Genomic DNA, 21,243 nt, shown 5'->3' on the forward strand with positions numbered 1-21,243 from the left:
CAAATAAGACCCGAATTGTCTCGCAGATAGTTCATCTACGGAAGGTGCTTGTTACTCGTTATCGTCCCCCTTATCGTTCCCCCCGCTGTGGAGATCACCCATTTTCTGAAGTGCGGCCCCTGAACCATTCGGAGTGCACGGCGATTGGGATGGCACACTGTCTTTGATCGCCACTTGACCCTGTCCAGTGTTCACTCAGTCTGTCGATTCTGGTCAGGCCGGTACCTCGACCTTATTGATCGGCGGAAACGAGATTGACGCACAACCCCGCCGAAAATGGCCACAACACTGCCGTATCGGCCGTCGAATGAGACTCTGTCTACTTCGAATCTTCCTCAGAGCTTCCCCCCTCGGCTCTCGCCAGCTACCTCCTTCACAGGCCGCTCACCTAGCGTCTCACAAGGGTCGTTCCGGCGTACATCTGGAGAGAACCCCATAAGACAGCGCCGATGCAAGTCACAATACCCACTAGATTCAACAGAGCGCCATGTCGAATATATTCTGGTTGCGTCTTTCCACATCGACCGGGGCCCAATTATGGAGCATCAATACCCGGCAGCTATCAGTGGTGATGAAAGCATGTTAGCTGAGCTGATGCTGCCAGACCAAACGCATGTGCGGAGTCAGGATTGGACGATATTCTTCTTGCACAAGGACACCAGTGGCGAAGACGAGGAGAGCGAGGACGGCGGCAAGAAGAAAAAGCGCAAGTCGAAATACCATGCGAATGACGAGGCTGCCCATGTTCGAGATGACAACCCGGAGACGCTTTCGGGCGACGAAGAGGAAGAGGAAGAGGACAGCGACGACGAAGGAGGCGAGGGTCCCCCGTTAATGTACGTCCTGAACTTGGTGAATACAAAGCAAGATAACACAGTTCGCAGGTAAGGTGACTCCCCACAGGTAACAACTCTACCCAGCTTCTAATCTGAATGATGCAGAGGTGCCGTTGTCAAGGCCATGGCGATCTGTACAAGACACTCATTCCTCCATATATACAAGGTGAGATCATCATCAGAATTTTTCCGTTACAATCCTTACTAATTGCTTCCAGCCGCTACTTCTTCTAGCTCTTGAAGATTATTTCAAATCCCCATACCCCGAGACTCTCGCATCGCTTTATGACGCAGTAAACGCCATGGACCTTTCGCTCATGCCCAAGATGTCTCTGTTGGAGCGGAATATTTTACAATCGAGTAACACTAAGGAGATGTTCATCGAGAAATTTGAGCAGATGATTCGGCAACGTGAGGAGGAGGAGGCGGAAAATGGCGAAATACCACCCTCACCAAAAAAGTCCAGCCGGTACAGCCTCCCTCGAGACACCCACGAGTTTGAATCTAGGGTAGTCTACAATGACATTCCCGTCCCCGTCAAAATCCCTACGGTGATCTGGCCTGAGACTGTCGGGGACTTCTCGCTTGTTAAACTCATCCAAACTTTTGCTGCACCTCATGCTGCTTCGCCGCAACCTTTCCCGAACCATCCTCATCTCACTACTAGCGGTCCACTCACACATCCCATCATTGTCCTAGTCAACGCCATTCTCACACAAAAACGCGTGATATTCTTAGGGCACAATCGCCCATCCGGGGAGGTAGCAGAGGCAGTACTCGCGGCTTGCGCGCTCGCCTCTGGTGGCATCTTGCGCGGCTTCACCCGACATGCCTTCCCATACACCGACCTAACCAAGATCGATGACCTGCTCAATGTCCCCGGTTTCATTGCTGGTGTCACCAACCCAACATTTGCCAACCATCCGGAATGGTGGGATGTTCTCTGCGACTTACCCACTGGGCGGATAAAGATTTCCACTCATGTCGAGCCTGCTCCCGTGACGGAGGGCTTCTTGTTCTTCCAGCAGCAAAATATACCCCTGCCGAATAACAATGCGCACCCCGCTAATGCAGATCCCACTGGGGATAACTTGTTCATGGAGGATATTCTACGAAGCATCACAAATCGTTATGGCGAGAACTCCATCCGAGCCAAGTGGCGGTTCTATATTACCAAGTTTGTCCGCGTGGCAGCAGCATTCGAGGAGACGGTCTATGGTGCTTCCAACTTGTACATTATCGGCCCTGGCGAAGAGCTTTCTCCCGATAGTCCTACCGGCCAGCAGACAGATCCCTCGGATCCAGGTTCGCTGCGAGGCCACGGATACGTGTGGCCGGATGACTACGCTAAGCAGCGTGAGCTTTCCGCTTCCGTATCACGGATTGAAGGCTGGAGAAAACACCCGATCGTACTATTCGTATATCCAAGATATCGCAGCGATGTATTATCCTGCTCGCCCTATCCAGCGGCCGGATCTACACCACCATCATGACCGACTACGTTCAGGAAAGCTCTCCCATTCTGAAGCAGGTGCCATTTATATAGCCCTGAACCATGTGGTCAAGGACTATGCGGGCATCTGTCAATTGCTCTCGATCGCCCCCGAGAACCAAGCTGGCCTCTTTTATCTCAGCATGGGTCTCTTTCACCCGGACCCAGTCGTCCGGGAGGCGACAGTAGAACTTCTTGATCGCATTGCAGTTCACCCGGCCGGGCGTCACTTCTGGGGGCATTTGAACCGGTTCGCCAAATTGGGGTACACTCGTGCGAAGCGAGAGAAAGAAAAGGAACCTCAAAGCCCAATCTCCGGCCCAGGTTCTCCTATTAATACTACACCTGGTGCTAGCTTTGGCGGCGAACCACAAAGTCTCAGTCGGTGTTGCTCTTGGAAAAAGCCAAGCCCGAAGGAGCTAGCTGTCGTAAAACCATTCTCAGGAATGTGGTTTCTATTTGAGCGATTTTTTTGGGTTTATTTTCCATCATTTTCACGATTTTGTCATGTGCATATATGTCCCTTGCTAGGGTTTATCTTCCAATCCCTCCAATGATGACTCTTGCGTTCCTCTAAGGACGGTGTCCCGTTGGCCCGTATCATGATTGCCTGTACGTATTTTTGGATCGTGTACATATGTTACTATACGTAACATTTTTCCTATGCCAGGTGAGGCTTTCCTATCTTAGCTGCCGCCGCTTTTATGAGGGCGCTCAGAGTCGGACTCACTGAGTAAATTTCAGTCCGGGCTCCAGACTCACTGAGCCATCACTGATTACTCGGATATTCATCATAGTTATCTATTTCGCACCCAGTCGAAGCTCCGCAGTGCTCTAGTAATAATTCAAGATCAAGATAACAAATATGAGAGTTTGGCTTTGCGGGTGTCACGGCTGCAGTATGTCATGACAGTAACTTGGTTGCCCATTGAGCAATTGACCGGCCTGCGGTTGGGCGGAGTCCCCACTGAGGCCACACACAGCTAATGTTCAGTGTCCTCTTTGAGGAGGTAATAGGACCGCAAAACTGAGACACATCGTCTTTGGTTCTATTTCTTCCCTCCCTCGCTGTTCGCATACATAAAACGAAGAACATATTCAAGTATCTTCACGCACCGCTAATACCAGCTACTAAATTGATCCTTGTATTGCCAAGGACTGAGTATCACTGATATCACAGACTTATGCCTGGCTCCGTGGTAGAAACTTACACTGGGCTGGTCCGGCCGCCTGGTGATATCACGTGCAGCTAAGGACACGCCGAACTAGGAATCGTGAACTTCCACTTCACCAACCACTATTACTTCTCATCGAAGACTTTCACAAATGGTTTATTAGATTCCTTGCTATCTAATACCAAGGAAGGAAATTTTCCCGATATAATTCCTTCAACATTTCCTTTGCGTCGAATACAACCACAATGTCGTCCGGTCAAAAGGGACCTCGCCCCTTACCATCTACTACTTCGTTGAACTCATCCAAACCAGTCAATAGCAATGTTTTGTATCGGTGTTCGACACTTCTAGCGATCCAAATCCTTAAGCGTATTCGACCTCGAGAAGGGAACGTCCTCATGTTGACGGATGGACTATGCGTCAAGTATGGGCGCCGCGTTCATTTATCTGAAGCATCAACAATGCGGTTCATATCGCAACATACATCCATCCCGGTACCAAAAGTTTTATGCGCATTTACCCGTTCCGGGCGGACATATATCGTGATGGAAAGGATCAAGGGTGACATAATCGGCAGTGGATGGGTGAAACGAAGTGAGGATTCAAAGGCGGAACTTCTTTCGCAGTTAGCAGGAAAGGTTCGCGAGATGCGGGACCTTCAGCCCTCCCAAGGCAATAGGGTTGCTTCTGTTGATGGTGGATCGCTTTTTGACTGTCGCGTTCCGGGCCCTTCCTTACGCTTCGGTCCCTTTGATACCGTGCAGGATTTCCATCGGCATTTACGTATGGGCATGGAATTTGATTCAAGGCTTGAACCTGAAGTTCAGGAACTCATCAAAAAACAAAGCAAGTCTTGGCCTCTGGTATTTACTCACGGTGACCTTAGCAGCCTCAACATTCTTGTACGTGGGGATGATATCGTTGGTATTATTGATTGGGAAACTGCTGGTTGGTATCCGTCATATTGGGAATACACCTCTGCCCACCAAGTCAACCCACAAAACTCGTTTTGGGTCAATGAGATTGACAAATTCCTGCAACCAATGCCCGAAGAGCTTGCGATGGAACGGATCCGTCAAAAACACTTTGGAGATACTTGAATAATTCCGGCTTGTAACTCAGACAATCATCTCCTTCCGCTCTATCAAGTCATACGTTGGAACCTTTTTCATATCAAAGTTTCCCTGGCCATCAAAACGGTGCTGGTCTTTCTTCCGCTGACAATAATCCATCGCCACCCTGCGTACTTTTTCCCATTCAACGACACTCGTGCCTAAAGCCTTGGGATCAACCTTAAGCATTTCCAGGGCCTCCTTTACCCAGGTGACACAGTTCCAACCTGGTTGGCCTTGTCGAATAGGCGTGTTCCGCAGAATTTCGACTAGGCGATTTCCATCCGCTACCTTCCCAACCATGATACGAACAAGCAGCATGCTAGTAGGGGCAAGTGGACATTCGCGCTCCTCGAAGAACCATTTAGAACCCCCTGCCAATTCTAGCCTCTCTTTTGCGTGGTAACGGACCCCCATACCATCCTCTGCTTCAACTTTCGGTCCCACGATCAAGGCCCAGTGGTATCTAGCTCGGATAGGACATCAGTCTTTCAATTAATATCCGCGGAAGAAGTTTTTGCACAATGAACTTACGTGTCTTCCTTGCCTAGCATGGTAGGATTGCCTCCACGTGCATAGAGAGCAACGTACAGACGATCTTTGTTAGATGGCATTATGCAAGCGATCTTGGAAAATATAGCTGGAACTGGCGCTAATTGGACTGGATAGTGTCTAAGGATGCTTGAGAGTGATAGATTATTCTCTATAACTGGATTACAAGTAGACCCATTGGAGGGCTTTATATCTATGTTTCTCCCTAGTTGCGCAGCTCTTTAAAAGGAGTCGTAACGGCTATCTGCGTGATAAGATGTGATGAGTGTTGACTTCGGCTTGTCTTCCAATCTACATCTCCTCTAAGAATAGAATCAAGTTAATGGGCGCTTAATCTATGTATCATTAGAGGCGGGAACGGGGAGCAGCCAAGGACGAAAGCAATGCGTAAAGCACGCGGCAATCAGAAAGCCAACCAGTGAAAGCTTCTGACTTGGCGCCGTTCACGTCCCCGTAACACTGCCATCATACTCAAGGCTCGAATAAGCATGGTTGACTGGCTTGAACAATTCGAGTATCTGTTCGGGAAAGAGGCTGCGTGCCCGCATCATGTATGAGCGCGTAATGGCTGGATGATCGCCCTCAAAAACCAGAGCGCCACAAACTTACTGGGAGCCTATAGTTAAGTTACTTATAGTTAAGTTACTCATCACCTTCATGGAACCGCCGTATCACTTGGCGCTCAGATCACCCCTGAAAGTTCAGGTTGTCACAAAGCTGACCATTGGATGATGGGCATATAATTTTGGAGGAAAGCCTCCACACCTGTCACCGCCGCTGGCGTGGCTGGACCAAGAGGGCATGTAGCCTGTTGGCCAAGGCAGCTGTTGACACAGATCAAGATTGGAGAAATAAAATTAGCGCAAGTAAAAATGACATGTCAACAGTGCCTGCTCCTTTCTTCATTCCCGGAGCATAGAATCGCATGGTCACGCGACCTCGTTCGGTTCTCCCTTGTACCTGCTTTGGTCTTTTTGAATTGTTTGATTGTGTGTTTTCTGCTAATTTAACATGTTAGTGACTATATTAGACAACTACAGCACGGCATCACTCACTAGGAGACTGTATTTCATCCAAAAAAGCTCTAGCTTGTAAACAATCATCGTCCTGACAGTAGTCCACGTGATTGTATACCTTGGCTAGTTCATCATAAATGGCAGTAGATACAGAAGAACCCCAAGTCAATTCTGATTTGCCTAAACATTTAGTGCCGTTCATGTTATCTGTTTTCCATACATTAATATGTCGCTTGCGGATCTCATGTTGCAAGGACCGCATGTAAGGTTCTGGCCAGAAAGATTGTCGTTTTTTAATATGTCTTCTAGAACAAGGTCGCAGGTTATCGAATAAGAACCAGCCGCACTAAGATTCTCCTTTGGTTTCTTGATCTTGGATGGATTTCCTTGCTTCGTGCTGTGCTCACTTCCTGGATATATTCAGCATAATATTCCTTAAACAGTCATCAGCTAAGTGTACCTTCGTGATCACTCGCAGCGCTCTTTATCCTTGCAGCCCCAAAGGGGTCGTCAAATGACTTCTCAGTGGCTTTTAATGCTCCGGGGTCCGGCTGAAGCTGTTCAAGTGACTGAAAGCCTTCCAGATATTCACAGTCTAGCAAGCTGGCGGGGACATGGATAGAAGACGAAGCAATAGCTGCTTCATCCTTTTCCGGATAGGGGAAATTTCCGCCAGCCAACGACCCCCAAAACTCCGGCGTAGTCATTCCCTCAGTGTCGGCGTCGGAACCAAGCTGCTGGTCTGGCTCATCGCGACACCAATCTTCAAGCTGGATCACGTTGGGATTGGAAGTCGAGTCTGACATAGGAAGATCACCTGTGATCAATATGGGATTGTTGAGCGTGCCTAAATTTGGGGCAACAATGCTGGTAAGAAATGGTTAGATAGGGGAGTGACGATGATGGTTACTTCTTGAGGGGAGGCTTAAATATATACCTGCAATGAAATTGACACTAGTTGTCTCTAGTATGTCTTCAGAGGTATAGCCTACACTTGAGCTCCTAGGAACCTAGATAATGATGGGATAAGAGCGGGCTAGTGGAATTCGTTATACATGCGCACAAAATGGCGTAGAGTCTGACAGTTCCCAGGAGTATCTAGCGGCTTGCTCGGTTAAGAGGGTCTATGGATCAACCAATCAATTATCCAGCAAGTTCCCAGGAGCAATCTATTTTAGAGAATTAGTGAGCCCGTGAAGATGGGGTTTGATCAAGCATGTATTCCGGTGTGTGTGCTCAATGTAGGGAGAAGTTGCCTAGAGGAAGACTTGCGGTCCCCCAGTATGTTTATGTGGTTTCTCTAAGGATAGCTCTATGCCTGTCTAGGAAATTGTAGAAACTAGTAAGTAAGGGTTCTTAGGAGTATATAGTTTAATTGAGAGGCTGATTAATTATTAGGCTTTACCGGGGTGCATTGGTTACCAAAATGAGACATTAGGTTATTGCTATCATTGCTTTTTGGATGGGACGGTGGGGCCGATCTAGGGAAAGAGAGTTTCACGATGGGGCTAGTGTAGTGTGTTTTATTGAGGTACCTTGTGCTCAGGTTGTGCTCAGTGAGCTAGTCAGAGCGCTCAGTGAGCCCTGGAGCCCTGGAGTGGATCAGGGAGCTTATATAATACTCACTGATCCTACCTAGGTATCAGGGCGCTCAGGGGCGTGCTCAGATCTACTCAGAGAGCATAAAGCAGCGCTCAGTGCGCCCGAAAGCGGAAAGAGGAAGCTAAGACATGGCATAGAAAATCTGTTACATAGGCTGGCTAGTTTACCACGATAGTCCTTTACGTTGGCTTCGAAGATACAGATCCATCGGCGTTTACTGACACTTCCCTCGATTTCGGGCCGTTGAAAGCCCCATCTTTGCGGCATAAAGACGCTCTTAAGTCCATGTTCTAGTCCCAATAAGTCTAAATGGGATACTGGGCTTGTCGAATGGGCATGGGGGCTGCCCCCTTCATAAACCCCGTACGACGAAGACCGGCGGTAATAAGGGATCACAGCTTCTATTTCCATTCGCCATCCCAATTGGTCCAAACAGGAAATCGAGCTGTCGAATAAGCTTCTCCGGCGTATTTCACTGACGATCCGGTTGTAGCACGGACTCGGACTTTACGGACATAGACGCTGCTGGTCACTTTCCCTTTCCGGGGGGTTCGATAAAATCACGCTTTAGTCCGAGCTGCTATGCCCTTCGCGTTCTCGGATATACAGCGGCATACGATGGGAGATGGGAATAGTATCAAGTGCAATGGTTTGGCTCTTCTATTCTACTGCCAACGGAACGGGCCTTAGATGATACAAGAATATACTAGCATCGGGACTATTCCAGGTCACGGTATAAAAGCTATAAAGCACACATGCCTCTCTCGATGAGCAATTAAAGATCTTCATCTAGTTCCAGAATAAAGACAGCAACCCGAGACAACTTCAGGAAAACAACCCGCAAAATGACAAAGATCCTTATTTTCGGTGCCACGGGCTACATTGGGAAGCAAATCGCCAACCTCCTCGTCCAAAGTGGTCAGTATACTGTGTACGGCGTCGCCAGGGACGAAGCCAAGGCGCAGAAACTAGCCCAGCAGGAAATCATCCCCGTCATTTCGGAGGATCCGTTCGCCAACCCGGAGGCTGTTGTGTCGATCGTCCGCAACAGACACATCGACGTGGTGCTGGACGTGGCCACAAGCCCAGACACCCACAAGATCTTGACCGAGCTGTCGCGCATCGGTGCAGAGCGCCTCGAGTCTTATAAGCGGCGCGGAATCCAAGGTCCCAAGCTAGGGTTCGTCTATTGCTCCGGGACTTGGGTGCATGGTTCCTCGAGCACCGACTTGGTCAATGACCTTGATCCGGTCGGACCGTTGGCTAGCCGCCCGCCCCCAGCGCTGGTTGCGTGGCGGCTTGAGCTGGAAGATGCTATTCTGCAGGCGTCCGATTCGCTCGACGTGATGATCGTTCGGCCTTCCCTGGTCTACGGGAGAGAAGGGGCCATTTGGTCCTCCTTTTTTACACCTGTGCTTGAGGCGGCAAAGAGTGGATTTGAGGGCTCAGTGGAGATCCTGCTAGAAGAAGACTCCAAACCGGGATTGGTTCACGTGGATGATGTTGCGAGTGGATTTGTCAAGGCTATCGAGAAGTTGCCATGGGTTGCAGGGGCCCGAATTTATCCTGTGTTCAATCTGGTGACTAGCCAGGAGAGTATGCGGGGTATCTTCGATGCATTGGCTGGATGCTGGGGATTTAAGGGGAAAATTGAGCTGAAGGGACATGGGGGGAACAGGTTCGCTGAGGGAATGAGCACTAGTTTCCGGGGTTCATCAGCACGGGCTCAGCAGATCTTGGGGTGGCAACCAACCAGAACAAATGGGTATGTGAGCGACATGGATATCTTTGCGGCAGCATGGGTGGCACAGAAGAGTGTGTAAATGTAGCAAGGTATGAATTCAAGATGCGAGTCTGTAATGCGAGTCGTGTCGTTAGAATGGAACTGATCAGAAAATCACATCGTCAAACGAGTGAGACAGAGGCTGAAAATCGTACATGGGGACTTGGTAACCAAGTTGTTGCAGTAGATAGATAATTTCTGTCCGTCTATACAAGGCAGCAATCCTTAAGGGGGTCTGACCTCGCACAGAATCCGCGCAGTTCGGATCAGCTCCCCTTTCCAATAGCAGTTGGACCATGGCAGTGTGGCCGTTATAAACAGCCTTGTATAGCGGTGTTTGTCTTGGGTACGCTGTGAGGTCCACATAGGCTCCATTATCCAGCAGAAACCGGGCAATGTCATGGTGTCCATTGCTAGCGGCCTGGGCAAGAGCCGTATCACCAGTATGACAAAGCGCGTTGATATCGGCGCCCGAGTTGAACAAGATTCGAACCATGTTCTCGTGTCCATTCTCTGCGGCTGACGAAAGCGCAGTTTTGCCAATGTTCTTGGAGCCATCTATCTGTGCACCGCGTCCCAGAAGCAAGCGTACGATGCCCTCGTATCCTCGCGAAGCCGCTACTGTCAATGCGGTGTCTCCTTTGTTGGACATCTTATTCGGGTGGGCCCCGTATTCAAGCAGCAGATGAACAATGGACTCGTGGCCGAATGAGCACGCTACCATCAAAGCAGTCTGCCCTTGTAAATTCATCGTATCGGGATCTGCCCCTTTGTCCAGCGCTACTTGGACTGGCACGAAATTACCAGCTTGGATCACAGAGATGAATTCGTCTTTGGAGGTGGAAAGTTTGAACTTCATCCGGCTCATGATACTCGGTCTTTTGCTGCTTTTGGCACTCCTGCTGCTTGGGCGATGGGAGATGGTGGAGGTCAGAGCGGGCGAGGGAAGAGAGGGGCGGCTGCCCTCCGATTGACTCGCTGAACGCGTACCATTCGAGTGATCACCAGTGGTCTCCACGCCCGACAATATTGCAAAGCTTTCATACGGTAGAACCTCTTTGTCCGCATCGTCGACAGGCGAGAAGGTCGCTGACACTGGGATTGGGAAGTCCTCATGTGTGCGCGACGTGGTCACCACCTGCTTTTCTGAGTCACCTGTGCCTCTAGAATCAAAATCGACTGGTATAGGAAGGTTCTCTGCATCTAGTGTCGGTACAGCACTCGCTGATAACTTGAGACGGAAGTTGGCGCGGGAGTTCTTCTGGGGTATTGTAATCTTGTCGGAGAGGCCGAAGTCTTCTCGGTAATAGTCCGGGGTTGAGGCTGCTGGACCCTGGGTCTCCGAGGGACTCTGCCCTTGAGCAGTTTGAAGTGCATCGTGGCTAGGCACCCTTCTAGCTGGCGACTCTAAGACGATTGGCGCGCCAGGTTTTGATGTGGGGAATTGAATGTTCCGCAGAAGGTTCTCATCCTCGACGGCTTTACGGAGAGCTGAAACAACGTAGTTCCGGTCTCTGGTGGATTGATCGATGGGGATTCCCAGTTCCTCCAGCTTCGCTTGTATCTCTGCCCAAGCCTCCTCCTTTGTCGTTTCGGCCACCGACTTGCTCAATACATTTTGGACAGTGTGAATTGTAAGGGCGTCCAGCCGCTCAGCACGTATGTCATTGATGAAGCTGCGGAGAGAACGGTCGAAGTTGGTCTGCGATCTAGTGACAAGCAAGTCAATAAATGGAAGGCCCGCTTCGATCTGGAGCTCGAGGCTACACACAGTGGTATTGACATGTTGGCGGTCATCCTGCTCCTAAATAACAACGAAGGACGACCTCTGATCTTCGCCCCACTCAGGGATTCATGGACAGGATGAATCCTGCAAAACCCGGAGACAAGCGGGGGTTCCCTCGAGGCGGCACACTGCGCGCACCCCAAAGATACGTCAGTCCTTTAGCGTTTAAGGATGAAAGAAATAGCCCCAGTTGCGTGGCTGATTAGGGCGGTCGACCGAGTGGAGTCATAAAGCGCGTCCGCCAATAGTCGAACTGGGGGGCTTGGTGAGGAGGTGCGCAATGGTCGGCCTCGCGCCTCGAGGGTCATGTTAGTGGTGGGTCCCTCCATCATTCACCTTCTTTCACCTTCTGTGATGGAGCTGCTTCTTCCGGCATGTGTCTCCCTTTCATACTTGGGCGTTGTACATCGCCCCCACCGGGGGGTAACCTTGACTCCTTGCTTACTCCCTTCGGGCTTTTATCGTAACCCCCAGATTCACGTGGGCGTGGGGTCTGCATTCCTACTTGAGACAACACGGAGAATTGAGCAACCACGCAGATACGGCAGAGACGGGAGGATCCAGGCGGGTATACTCTTTGCAAAGATCCAAAGCGGTTCAGTAGATTTTCCGGGGACATGGTCAATGAGATGGCAGGGGATAAGGAGCTTCTTTACTGGAGATTGTTCTAATCCTCGTACAGATCCAATCAATTATCAAGAGTTTAAATACACGAATGGAAGTCTATCAAAGTTGAAAATCGTCCGCTGGTCGCTGTCATCACACGTGGCCCTTGCTCTAGGCGAGGAGAGGCAAGAAGGGCCCCCTTGATATACAAGCCAAGCCTGTATGGAAAAGGAGCGTATAAAATTATTATGGAGCCTCCGTCCTCGGGGTCAAATCATCCCTGAAAGTATCGCACCGACGACGGTGATGCTGAAGGTTGCAAGCCCAGCATTGCCCAGTGGGCGGTTCACCCCAGCAGCACTGGTTTTGGGGATGCCGACAGTGACATTGGTCTTCGCAAAGCCGGCGCCACAATAATCATTGACCGTCCGGGCCGATGGCAAGTAGGTGGTATCGAGGGACTGTTGGTCGATGGTAGCCCAATGAGCATAGATGTCCATGGTAGCTTTGAGACATTCATTACAGGTGATCTGTCCCTCCCCAAGCGGGTTGCCAATCGGAATAAAATACACATTGTAATCGTTGGGAACGGAAGCATTGGTCACCGCGTCCACAAAACAATAGTTTTTGGTGGCGGGGTTGGTCAGACATGTAGCCCGGTACAACGGTTCGTATGCCTTCAGCTCGTTATATGTGCTTTGGACAACTGTGTTCCCGGCGTTGAAATCCTGCCCGCAGTTGTCGTCGTCAAGCAGCTTTTCCGCCAGAGAGGTCATGGACGTCGCGCATTCGTCGACAGGGTCGGCGCATGTGGCGTCCAGGACCCGCGAGGTGCCTGCTTCCGAACGGAGGTCGTGAAAGAACGAGTTTGAGTTTTGGAGGTATAGTGAAAGAGGACGGCAGTTTGCTACAGTGGGCTTTTCCAAGTGGTCTGAGAAGAACTGGACACAGCTGGCGTTCGCAAAGTTGTTAGCCATCGTGTCGAACGCGATAGGCAATTGCGACGACGAAGAGGAGCCTGCGGTGACGATTGCCTTGCTCTCGGCGGCATGCTTGGATGCATTGACTGTCACATTGGCTATTTCGGGGGCTGTGGACCGCTGGTGAAGATTAAGCGCGACAATCTCCTCACCGGTCGAAGCTGATCGTGGAGCATCGACCAGGTCTGCCACCGCAGCTGGGTACGCTGACGCGGGAACCGGCACCAGGCAAAAAAACAGTATTAAGATTAATAAGGCGTGATAGATGGATCCAAAATGAACGGTCGCTCGACGGGTTGAGCGTGTGCAACGGGGTAAATCGACGTGAGAGAGTGAACGGCATTCCCGACTGTCGAAGCAGTCGGTACAGCCAGATCGGCCTGCCATAGCCAGCCGAAAAAACGAGCGAAAGGGCCCAGAGGGCTAATATACAGGGAATGGCGCAGGGGTTAGAAAGTCGACATGGCAGATATACTCAAGAGCCCGAGGATGAGCATCAAGAAGCCATCCAGATATTAGGGAGAGCAACCCGCTACAGATAGCAACCAGGTGAAGGTTAGGGAGGGAGACCGGGGGGGGGGGGGGGTCAGGTACGGCTATGATCGGGGTCTTTTGGCCCAGGATCCTGCTGCAGCCAGTAGCAATACTATAATCCCATTACGAAGTTACAGCCAGCAACCAGTGAACCATAAGCCGACGCTAAACTCGAAAATACCAGGGCTGGCGCAGGACTAGAGCGGCCTGTGGAGCCCCCGGGCAGGGATAGGATGGGATAAGCTGGGAATAGCTGAGAATAGGGAGTCCAACGAATTTGGCCGTACGGCAGATTCAGAGATTACCAGGTCCCTGAGTGCGATGGATATTTTCTTTTTCTCTCTCAGGATCCATCGATCCAGGGGAACACGGAAAATCCCAAGGGCGAGACCAGCCGATACGCTCCCGACCGTTGAAAAGGCTCCGTTGGAGATTCGAGGCTGACCAAGGAACAGCAGGGACTACCGTCGATCCCTCTTTAAACTTTTGGCTGCCTCGTAACGCTGGTTACATTTCTTCATAGACTACTTCGACTCCGTACTGCTGCTCCCAAGTACACCATGACCGGGCGATGTGATCCTCGGGGTCTCTGCGCGTTCTCGTTTCAAGGAGTACAGGTTGAAACACTGGCGTATCTGAGTACTTTGGGCCCCCGCACAAGTCTATACTAGTACAGAACACAATAAAGAGGATAAAGTAGATAGGATAAATAAAGAGGACAAGAGTATATATCACTTGTCCCATGGTCCAAGGCTTGCTGCAGTAAACGCAAGGGCATAGCATTACGAAGATGAAACGGAGCGGCGGGCGACATACGGCTCATTTCTGCAATGCGCATGTCTAGACATGCCACACGCAGGAGAGCAGCATTGCATCACAGACTATCTGATATAATACCTAGTTGCAGTTCATATACTTCCGGTGTCAGTTGGACGTGCAAGCCCTGCCCGGAGAACCAATTAGGTAAGAGGATACCGGCCCTGTTCCCCGTCTCGTACCCCCCCCCACATTTGCGATATGCAAATCCCACCTTGGATCTTCCGACTCAACCCCCCGCCATGTCTGATCTTCTTGTTCCCGATACGCGGGTGCTGGCTGTCGCCAGCCATGTAAGTGCTCCAAGTTATCTCTTGGAGATCGTAACTAACTCTCGTGCAGGTTGTCTATGGGTATGTTGGACCTTGCCATCTCGCCTCGGGAAGATGATACTCCTCCGCGGAGAATCTGCACGCGATGAACTAACCCGCTCTAGCCATGTGGGAAACTCAATGGCAGTGTTCGTTATGCAGGTCTTGGGCTGCGATGTAGCATCTTTGAATACCGTGGATTTCAGTACGCTCTTCCTTCCCAACTCGTATCGGATGGCTCGGATAAGCCAAGATAACCATATAAAGATGAAGACTGACCTGGCGCATAGGCAACCATACCGGTTATCGTCAATTCAAAGGCACTCGGTCTACTGCAGAGCAGATATCAGAGCTCTATCAGGGGCTGCTTCAGAGTCACTTAACGGACTTTGACGTTATGCTCTCAGGTTATGCCCCAAGCGCTGCCGCCGTGGAAGCCGTGGGTGCTATTGGCATCGACCTGCAGAAGAAAGCTGAGGGAACCCCAGGCTCCTTCTTCTGGGGTAAGCTTCCAAATGCCTCAAAGGGCCACCCTGTATACACAACGTCGATGTGAAAAGCTAAAGACAGAATACAGTACTGGATCCCGTGATGGGTGACCAAGGCCGACTCTACGTCAACGACGACGTGGTCCCGGCCTACAAGAAAATCATACATCACGCGGACTTGATCTTACCAAATCAATTCGAAGCGGAGTAAGAAATAACCTTGACCCAACCGTTGTAGTTGAAACTCGCCTCTAATGGATCATCCTCAGGGTCCTCTCCGGAATTAAGATCGACTCACTTTCCACTCTTGCGGAGGCTATCAATGTGATCCACTGCACCTACTCCGTTCCCCATGTAATCATTACTTCTGTCCAGCTCTTCAAGTTATCCCAGTCAGGCGCAGTGCCAAGCCCGTCGAAGAACTTGCTAACCGTCATCGGCTCCACGATCCGCTCCAACGGGTCCCCTCGCCTCTTCCGCATCGACGTACCTGCGATTGACTGTTTCTTCAGCGGAACCGGGGACATGTTCGCCGCTTTGACTGTCGCGCGTCTTCGCGAAGCGGTTGCTGCCGCCGGTCCGGCTGTCCAAGGCGCACGCTCCTGGGTCTCGCCAGATGATGTTACCGCCAGCAACCTTCCATTGGCACAGGCTACGTTGAAAGTACTCTCAAGCATGCACAGTATCTTGGAGAAGACTCTGGAGGCTCGCGATGCGGAGTTGGCCGCCGCGCCGCCTCTCCAAAACAGCACTTTGACCGCCGAAGAACAGCAGAAGCAAGAACATTTACGGCGCACGAAGGCCGGTGAAGTGCGATTAGTCCGAAATGCACGGTTCCTCCGAGAGCCCGTGGCTCAATTCACTGTGCAAGAATGGCTCAAAGAAGACCTCCCATCTTCCCTGCAATAGCGGGAAGGGGGCCGATGCAATTCCAGTTACTTGGAGATTTGTCTTTCTCTTTCTTTTTTCCATTTTCTTTGCCTCCGATATCTATGAGGTGCCTGTAAATAGAGTTATAACATAGACTATGCATGAAAAGAGAGAACCTGCATGAGCTATTTATCATATTTTGTTGATTCCCAGTGGACATTGCATCATTATATCTTTCATCTGAGCAAGGAGCCTTCCTCCCGGAATCTCTGTACGGCTTGAGCCCCTCTAGAGGTCCATGTGAACTCCGGTAACTAATTTTCAAGTTGATTCGACCGTTAGACACCAGTGCTGCCGAAGCCACCTGCGCCACGAACACTTTCCTCCAGCTGCTCGACAACTGCGACTTCGGGGGGTGTAGATCTAGAATGCATCAATCAACCGGACTAGGGAAATCCAGATAAAGGGAACTTACTCTCTCAAGAACCAGCTGGGCGATACGATCGCCTTGTTTGACTATATCGCAACGTCAGTCATACTAGCCCATGTATCCAAAAAAAACCCAACCCTTCACATACTAGGGAAATCGACGTCGGAGTGGTTGAAGAGCAGAACCTTCACCTCGCCACGGTAGTCAGCGTCGATCACGCCAGCACCGGTGTCGATGAAGTGCTTAGCAGCGAGACCACTGCGAGGAGCAATACGGCCGTCTATCCAGTTAAAAGTCGGAATGTTAGCCTCTTATCCTGGTCGGGGCAGCCTTACGATGACATGGCCAACAACCACGGGTCACAAGAAGGACACAAAAAGCGGCCAATGGCAGTCACAATCATCCAACTGGATAGGATCTACTTACAGGTACCCTCAGGCACTGCAATTGCAATGCCAGTATCGACCGCCACCTTGCCCTTGGCGGGGACCACAGTCTCCTTCGCACTGTAAATATCGTAGCCCGCGGCGAAAGCAGATCCCCGCGTCGGAGCCTGGGCGGTGTCCACCAGCTTCTTAACCAGCAATGGGGGGCTGGGGCTGCTGAATGGAAGTAACAGCAGGGGCCTGAGGAGCAGTCATGGCGTCGGTCTTGGTGCGCTTGGGGAGTGGAGAGGTCGGGAGTGAAGGAGGTTCGTGAGTAGCTGTGGTGGGTTCGGTAGGCGGGGTGGTCTCTTTGGTCATGGCCAGAGAGCTGAGATGGAAGAGGTAAGAAAGAGGTCCACAAGTGGAGTGTACTCTAGGGATCGTTTTTCTTTAAAGAGGATTGGGACAAAAGAATGAAGAACGAGGGAAAAATTGCGGTGTAGTGCTTTCCTCCCTCGCGTCATGAATATTCACCGCTGGTGGGGGATTGAACGCGGGACGCGCCCCGCGTCCCAAACTTAGCGTTCAATCTAACATTGGACGAGTCAGAGTACCCTTCCACGCCTCGAAAAGGCATTTGCATCGACGTCGTTTCTTCGGAGAACTGCAAGTAGCAAACGCTTTCAGCGACTGACCAATACCAACATTCAGTCTAGGCGAATTCATTCTATACGAGGAGAAGTTTACGCGTTCTCCTCACAAGGCTTCCACGGTTCTTGCAAGCAGAGGTTAATCCAGAAATCGCGTTTGCCCGCAGTCCCTCGGTACCTGGAGAAGTATTAAGTGTATAGCTAAGAATAGACGAAGCCTGCCATATCGGTGCCTGGGTCCCCTCCAGAGCTGTGTACTGCTTGTGCATATAATGTGCTTTGCCCGCGGCTGTTTGTGCTGTTTGTTTCCTTCCCCGCTTAAGTCGATGGGGCTGGCCGAAGCCCATAGGGGCCGAGGTTCCCCGGCTGTTCCCACGCGCTTCTTCAACCTGTAGATACCCGAGGAGCGATTCGACTCCCTTTATATTCCAGTCCTTTCCCTTTGCGCCCTAGTCCTTCATAATCTACAAACCCTTGGAACCATGGCGGGAGCTGTCCGCCAGCCTATAGATGTTGCGTCTCTGGAGCGCTATATCGACCAGAATGTGCCAGTATTGAAGACTCCTCTGGACATAAAGCAGGTAGGAAGGATTAGTCAATCCATCCCGATATAGAGACTGATATGTTCCAGTTCGGCTTTGGGCAATCCAACCCTACCTATCAGCTTACGAGCGCCGACGGCAGGAAATATGTCCTGCGCAAGAAGCCTCCTGGCAAGCTGCTCTCAAAGACAGCGCATCGAGTCGACCGTGAATACCAGATCATCAAAGCTTTGGGTCCAACCGATGTGCCTATCCCCGAGGTCTTTTGTCTGTGTGAGGACAACAACGTCATTGGGACCCCATTCTACATCATGGAGTTCCTGGATGGCCGACATTTTACAGACCCATCAATGCCAGGCGTAAGCGCGGAGGAGAGGACTGCTCTGTACGTGGACCCCCTCCCCATCTTTCCCCAAGTATTCGCGATCAAGGGTTCTCGGTCGGGAAATGCCTTCCCCTCCCCCCTCCACACTGTACCGTCGGATATCAAGACCCGGGCATCGATAGACTAACGAGTTTTGGGTCCCGTAGGTGGAAGAGTGCAGTAGAAACGTTAGCCAAGTTCCACCGAGTCATCCCCAAAAACATAGGGCTTGAGAAGTTCGGCAAACCGACAGGATTCTACGATCGACAGGTCGCAACATTCACCACGATCTCCAAAGCGCAGGCGCAGGCCAAAGATGTAGAAACACAGGAGCCGGTTGGGGAATTGCCGCACTTTGATGACATGGTACGATTCTTCTCGCAGAAGGCGACCCAGCCACGCGATCGGGGCACGCTCGTGCACGGCGATTACAAGATCGACAACGTGATCTTTCACCGCACGGAGCCCCGGGTGATTGGGATTCTAGATTGGGAGATGGCGACGGTGGGACACCCGCTCTCGGATCTTTGTAACCTGATCAGTCCTTGGGTGCTGGAAGGGGCCGATTCACCGATCGAATCATTCCAGCCCGGGGCCGTGCCGGGGCTGCCGGCGCGCGAGGACTGCATCCGTTGGTACAGCGAGGTGTCCGGATACAATCCCACAGATGACATCGTCTGGGGCGATGCGTTCTTCGCATTCCGGGCGGCCATCATCATGCAGGGCATCGCGGCCCGGTACGCACAGCGCCAGGCCAGTAGCACTAACGCAGGCGAGTATGCGAAACGGGCCAAACCTTTCGCCCTGAAAGCCTGGGAGCGGGTGCAGCGGGTGCAAGGGCTGACACAAAAGGGCAAGTTATAAATGTCAATAAGACTCAAAATGGAGTTAGACAGTCAATTTAGTTCCATACTAGCATCGGACGATCATATCGGATAACTTTACATTAACCCTAGGCGCAAGACCCATTGGGAGATGTGCTGGCTACAAACCAAGGGCAAACCTGCGAGTAAGCCGCATATATGGCATGTTCCTGGGACCTTGCGAACAAGACCGCTCCATGCAGATGTACAAGAGATGAACTCGGTAATCCGTAAACGGTCCCTTTTTCCGGCACCCGAGCCTCCATCTTACTCCCATCAGGCCCTGAAAGATCGATGACGAGGGGCGGCCGATGTTTCGCCCCGGCAAGGAAAACCAAGCTTTTTGAGTCCGAGGCGGCCAAAAACCATAGGATCCTGACGATCGAGTTCACTATCATTACCCGTTCGAGAAACGATCGAGTAAGCGGGGCTCCCCAAAGCGTGCAGAAAATCGTGCCCACCTGGGCATCCTCCAGCATTGTCAGCACTTGTCCCCATTCGGACCACGTTAGTCGAGAACCGGTTGTATCATGCCGCAACACGACCGATATCACGTTAATCGGACGCCACACATGCAGACACTCCTGTTTCTCTTTTGCTTAGTTTGTAGCTGGAGGAAGAGGGGGGGAGGGGCTTGTTTTTCCCCTCTCTACGTGTCCATATTGTCGGGTATCGGTACTTCTGCGAAGGGTGTACGGAGTATGGAGTACTCCGTAACCCGGAGGGCTATCTATCCACCTACCCACCAACCTCTGATAGTGCACCAATTATTCCTAACCATCTGCCAAAAAGAAGGCGAGATGTAATCAATAAAAAAAAATAGTCGGGACGGTGACGATCCACATTTAAGCGGTGATGGCCCAGAATCAGGATAGCCACAAATCAAAAAGGCGACTTCGACCGGGCCACGAAGAGCCCCCCCTCGAGTGGAGCCCCGCTCTTCCAGACTTCGTGTTTCGGATTGGGGAGGGTGGCAAAAAAAAAATCCCCCCCAGGCCCAGGTACCATGCAGCAAGGACTCCCCTCCCAAGGGCCACAGGGCTCAGGATGCGAATGCGAAATGACGGAACTTTTGGGGCCAAAGAGTCAAAAAAAGGGGGGGCCGGGAGGAATGAGGCTGCGTCGGTTCTGCGGCTCTGGAACTGAGTGAGGCTGATCATGCCCAAGACATGGCCAGGTCAACTCCGGGAACTGCGTACCGAAGGTCAACCTCTGGTCCCAACCAGAGACTAGCGTCAAGACCCAAAGCAGAAGGTGAAGAATCCACATGGCCCGTGTCTCTGCAAAGCAACCCACCAGGCCATGCGCAACCAATTGATCTCGGTGCGGGCCGCGTATTGTCTTTTTCACAACACATCTTGGAAAAAGGACTGGGGCTCCTGAAACGTGTGCTGGCAAAGACAAACTATTCTCGGGCAGCAAAAGTCAGAAATCGGAGCATGCATCGTCGCAAGTGGACCGTAGGTCTGCCCGTGTTCCAGTCCAATCCCGCCGACCCCGGATGTTGACTCCGGCAGCAGCAGTCGGTAAGTAATACGGGGCTATTTACCGCTTGGAGAAAAGGCAAAGGAAAAGGAGAAAATGAGAAAGGAGTGGAGCCTATGCCGTACACGTTCTGCGTACACAAAAGGATAGGCTGGGCCCAAAAGACCAGTACTACGGCGATTACGCCCCCTCGTACGGGGCTCACTATCACCCCTTTCCATAATCCTCCGAAGATCATCTGCACCAGTCAGCGGGTAACAGCTAGGGGATTCAGGAATGTCGCATTTTACTGGATTCGAGCCTGGCGGCTTTTTTTTTTTGGCATTCTTGCCTTGGACAATCTCTGCTCTTTGGCTCTCTCTGGGGTTATTTCGCCTCATGGGGTCTCGCCGAAGTAAATCGACACAGTACATCGGACCAGGCCAATGTTGATTCGGTTATTCTCGTAGTATAAACAAGATGGGCTTTGGCGCAGGAATGGGCCAACAGCCACCTGGGCACCAAGAAGTCAAGATCCTGTAGATCTCAGATCCCATTTCTTCAACGCAGGTTTGGGACACTAAATGTCCTAAAATTTCGTCAACT

The 21,243-nt window shown here is 51.3% G+C and overlaps 9 protein-coding genes across 9 annotated transcripts; 5 read left to right on the top strand and 4 right to left on the bottom strand.

The window, feature by feature from the left end:
- Positions 1-276: 276 nt before the first annotated feature.
- Positions 277-2,756, top strand: N7468_000842 (AFI1/MesA family protein; the record flags this gene model as incomplete). Its single annotated transcript, XM_058470139.1, is given in 4 exon segments — positions 277-884; positions 942-1,002; positions 1,055-2,209; positions 2,226-2,756. Coding segments are annotated over 4 exon segments (2,355 nt in total), but the record flags the coding sequence as incomplete, so codon positions are not given.
- A 992-nt stretch (positions 2,757-3,748) lies between these two features.
- N7468_000843 (Aminoglycoside phosphotransferase) lies at positions 3,749-4,603 on the top strand (the record flags this gene model as incomplete). The annotated part of the gene is made up of 1 exon (XM_058470140.1): positions 3,749-4,603. One exon carries the CDS (start codon positions 3,749-3,751, stop codon positions 4,601-4,603), a length of 855 nt encoding a protein of 284 aa, XP_058333281.1.
- An 18-nt stretch (positions 4,604-4,621) lies between these two features.
- On the bottom strand, positions 4,622-5,229 carry N7468_000844 (uncharacterized protein; the record flags this gene model as incomplete). The annotated part of the gene is made up of 2 exons (XM_058470141.1): positions 4,622-5,081; positions 5,150-5,229. 2 exons carry the CDS (start codon positions 5,227-5,229, stop codon positions 4,622-4,624), a joined length of 540 nt encoding a protein of 179 aa, XP_058333282.1.
- A 1,400-nt stretch (positions 5,230-6,629) lies between these two features.
- On the bottom strand, positions 6,630-6,989 carry N7468_000845 (uncharacterized protein; the record flags this gene model as incomplete). Its single annotated transcript, XM_058470142.1, has 1 exon — positions 6,630-6,989. One exon carries the CDS (start codon positions 6,987-6,989, stop codon positions 6,630-6,632), a length of 360 nt encoding a protein of 119 aa, XP_058333283.1.
- Positions 6,990-8,630: 1,641 nt separating this feature from the next.
- Positions 8,631-9,608, top strand: N7468_000846 (NAD-dependent epimerase/dehydratase family protein; the record flags this gene model as incomplete). Its single annotated transcript, XM_058470143.1, has 1 exon — positions 8,631-9,608. The coding sequence occupies one exon, from the start codon at positions 8,631-8,633 to the stop codon at positions 9,606-9,608; it is 978 nt and encodes a 325-aa protein (XP_058333284.1).
- A 66-nt stretch (positions 9,609-9,674) lies between these two features.
- N7468_000847 (ankyrin repeat domain-containing protein) lies at positions 9,675-11,353 on the bottom strand (the record flags this gene model as incomplete). Its single annotated transcript, XM_058470144.1, has 2 exons — positions 9,675-11,277; positions 11,340-11,353. 2 exons carry the CDS (start codon positions 11,351-11,353, stop codon positions 9,675-9,677), a joined length of 1,617 nt encoding a protein of 538 aa, XP_058333285.1.
- Positions 11,354-12,229: 876 nt separating this feature from the next.
- N7468_000848 (uncharacterized protein) lies at positions 12,230-13,327 on the bottom strand (the record flags this gene model as incomplete). The annotated part of the gene is made up of 1 exon (XM_058470145.1): positions 12,230-13,327. One exon carries the CDS (start codon positions 13,325-13,327, stop codon positions 12,230-12,232), a length of 1,098 nt encoding a protein of 365 aa, XP_058333286.1.
- Positions 13,328-14,532: 1,205 nt separating this feature from the next.
- On the top strand, positions 14,533-15,998 carry N7468_000849 (pyridoxal kinase; the record flags this gene model as incomplete). Its single annotated transcript, XM_058470146.1, has 6 exons — positions 14,533-14,583; positions 14,633-14,643; positions 14,727-14,806; positions 14,892-15,104; positions 15,179-15,296; positions 15,359-15,998. 6 exons carry the CDS (start codon positions 14,533-14,535, stop codon positions 15,996-15,998), a joined length of 1,113 nt encoding a protein of 370 aa, XP_058333287.1.
- A 1,888-nt stretch (positions 15,999-17,886) lies between these two features.
- Positions 17,887-19,174, top strand: N7468_000850 (phosphotransferase family protein; the record flags this gene model as incomplete). Its single annotated transcript, XM_058470147.1, has 3 exons — positions 17,887-17,985; positions 18,036-18,331; positions 18,478-19,174. The coding sequence occupies 3 exons, from the start codon at positions 17,887-17,889 to the stop codon at positions 19,172-19,174; spliced, it is 1,092 nt and encodes a 363-aa protein (XP_058333288.1).
- Positions 19,175-21,243: the final 2,069 nt, after the last annotated feature.

This window comes from Penicillium chermesinum (genome assembly GCF_028974085.1).
Source record: "Penicillium chermesinum strain IBT 19713 chromosome Unknown utg000002l:1.0-5270490.0:1.0-5274688.0, whole genome shotgun sequence".
Taxonomy (NCBI): domain Eukaryota; kingdom Fungi; phylum Ascomycota; class Eurotiomycetes; order Eurotiales; family Aspergillaceae; genus Penicillium; species Penicillium chermesinum.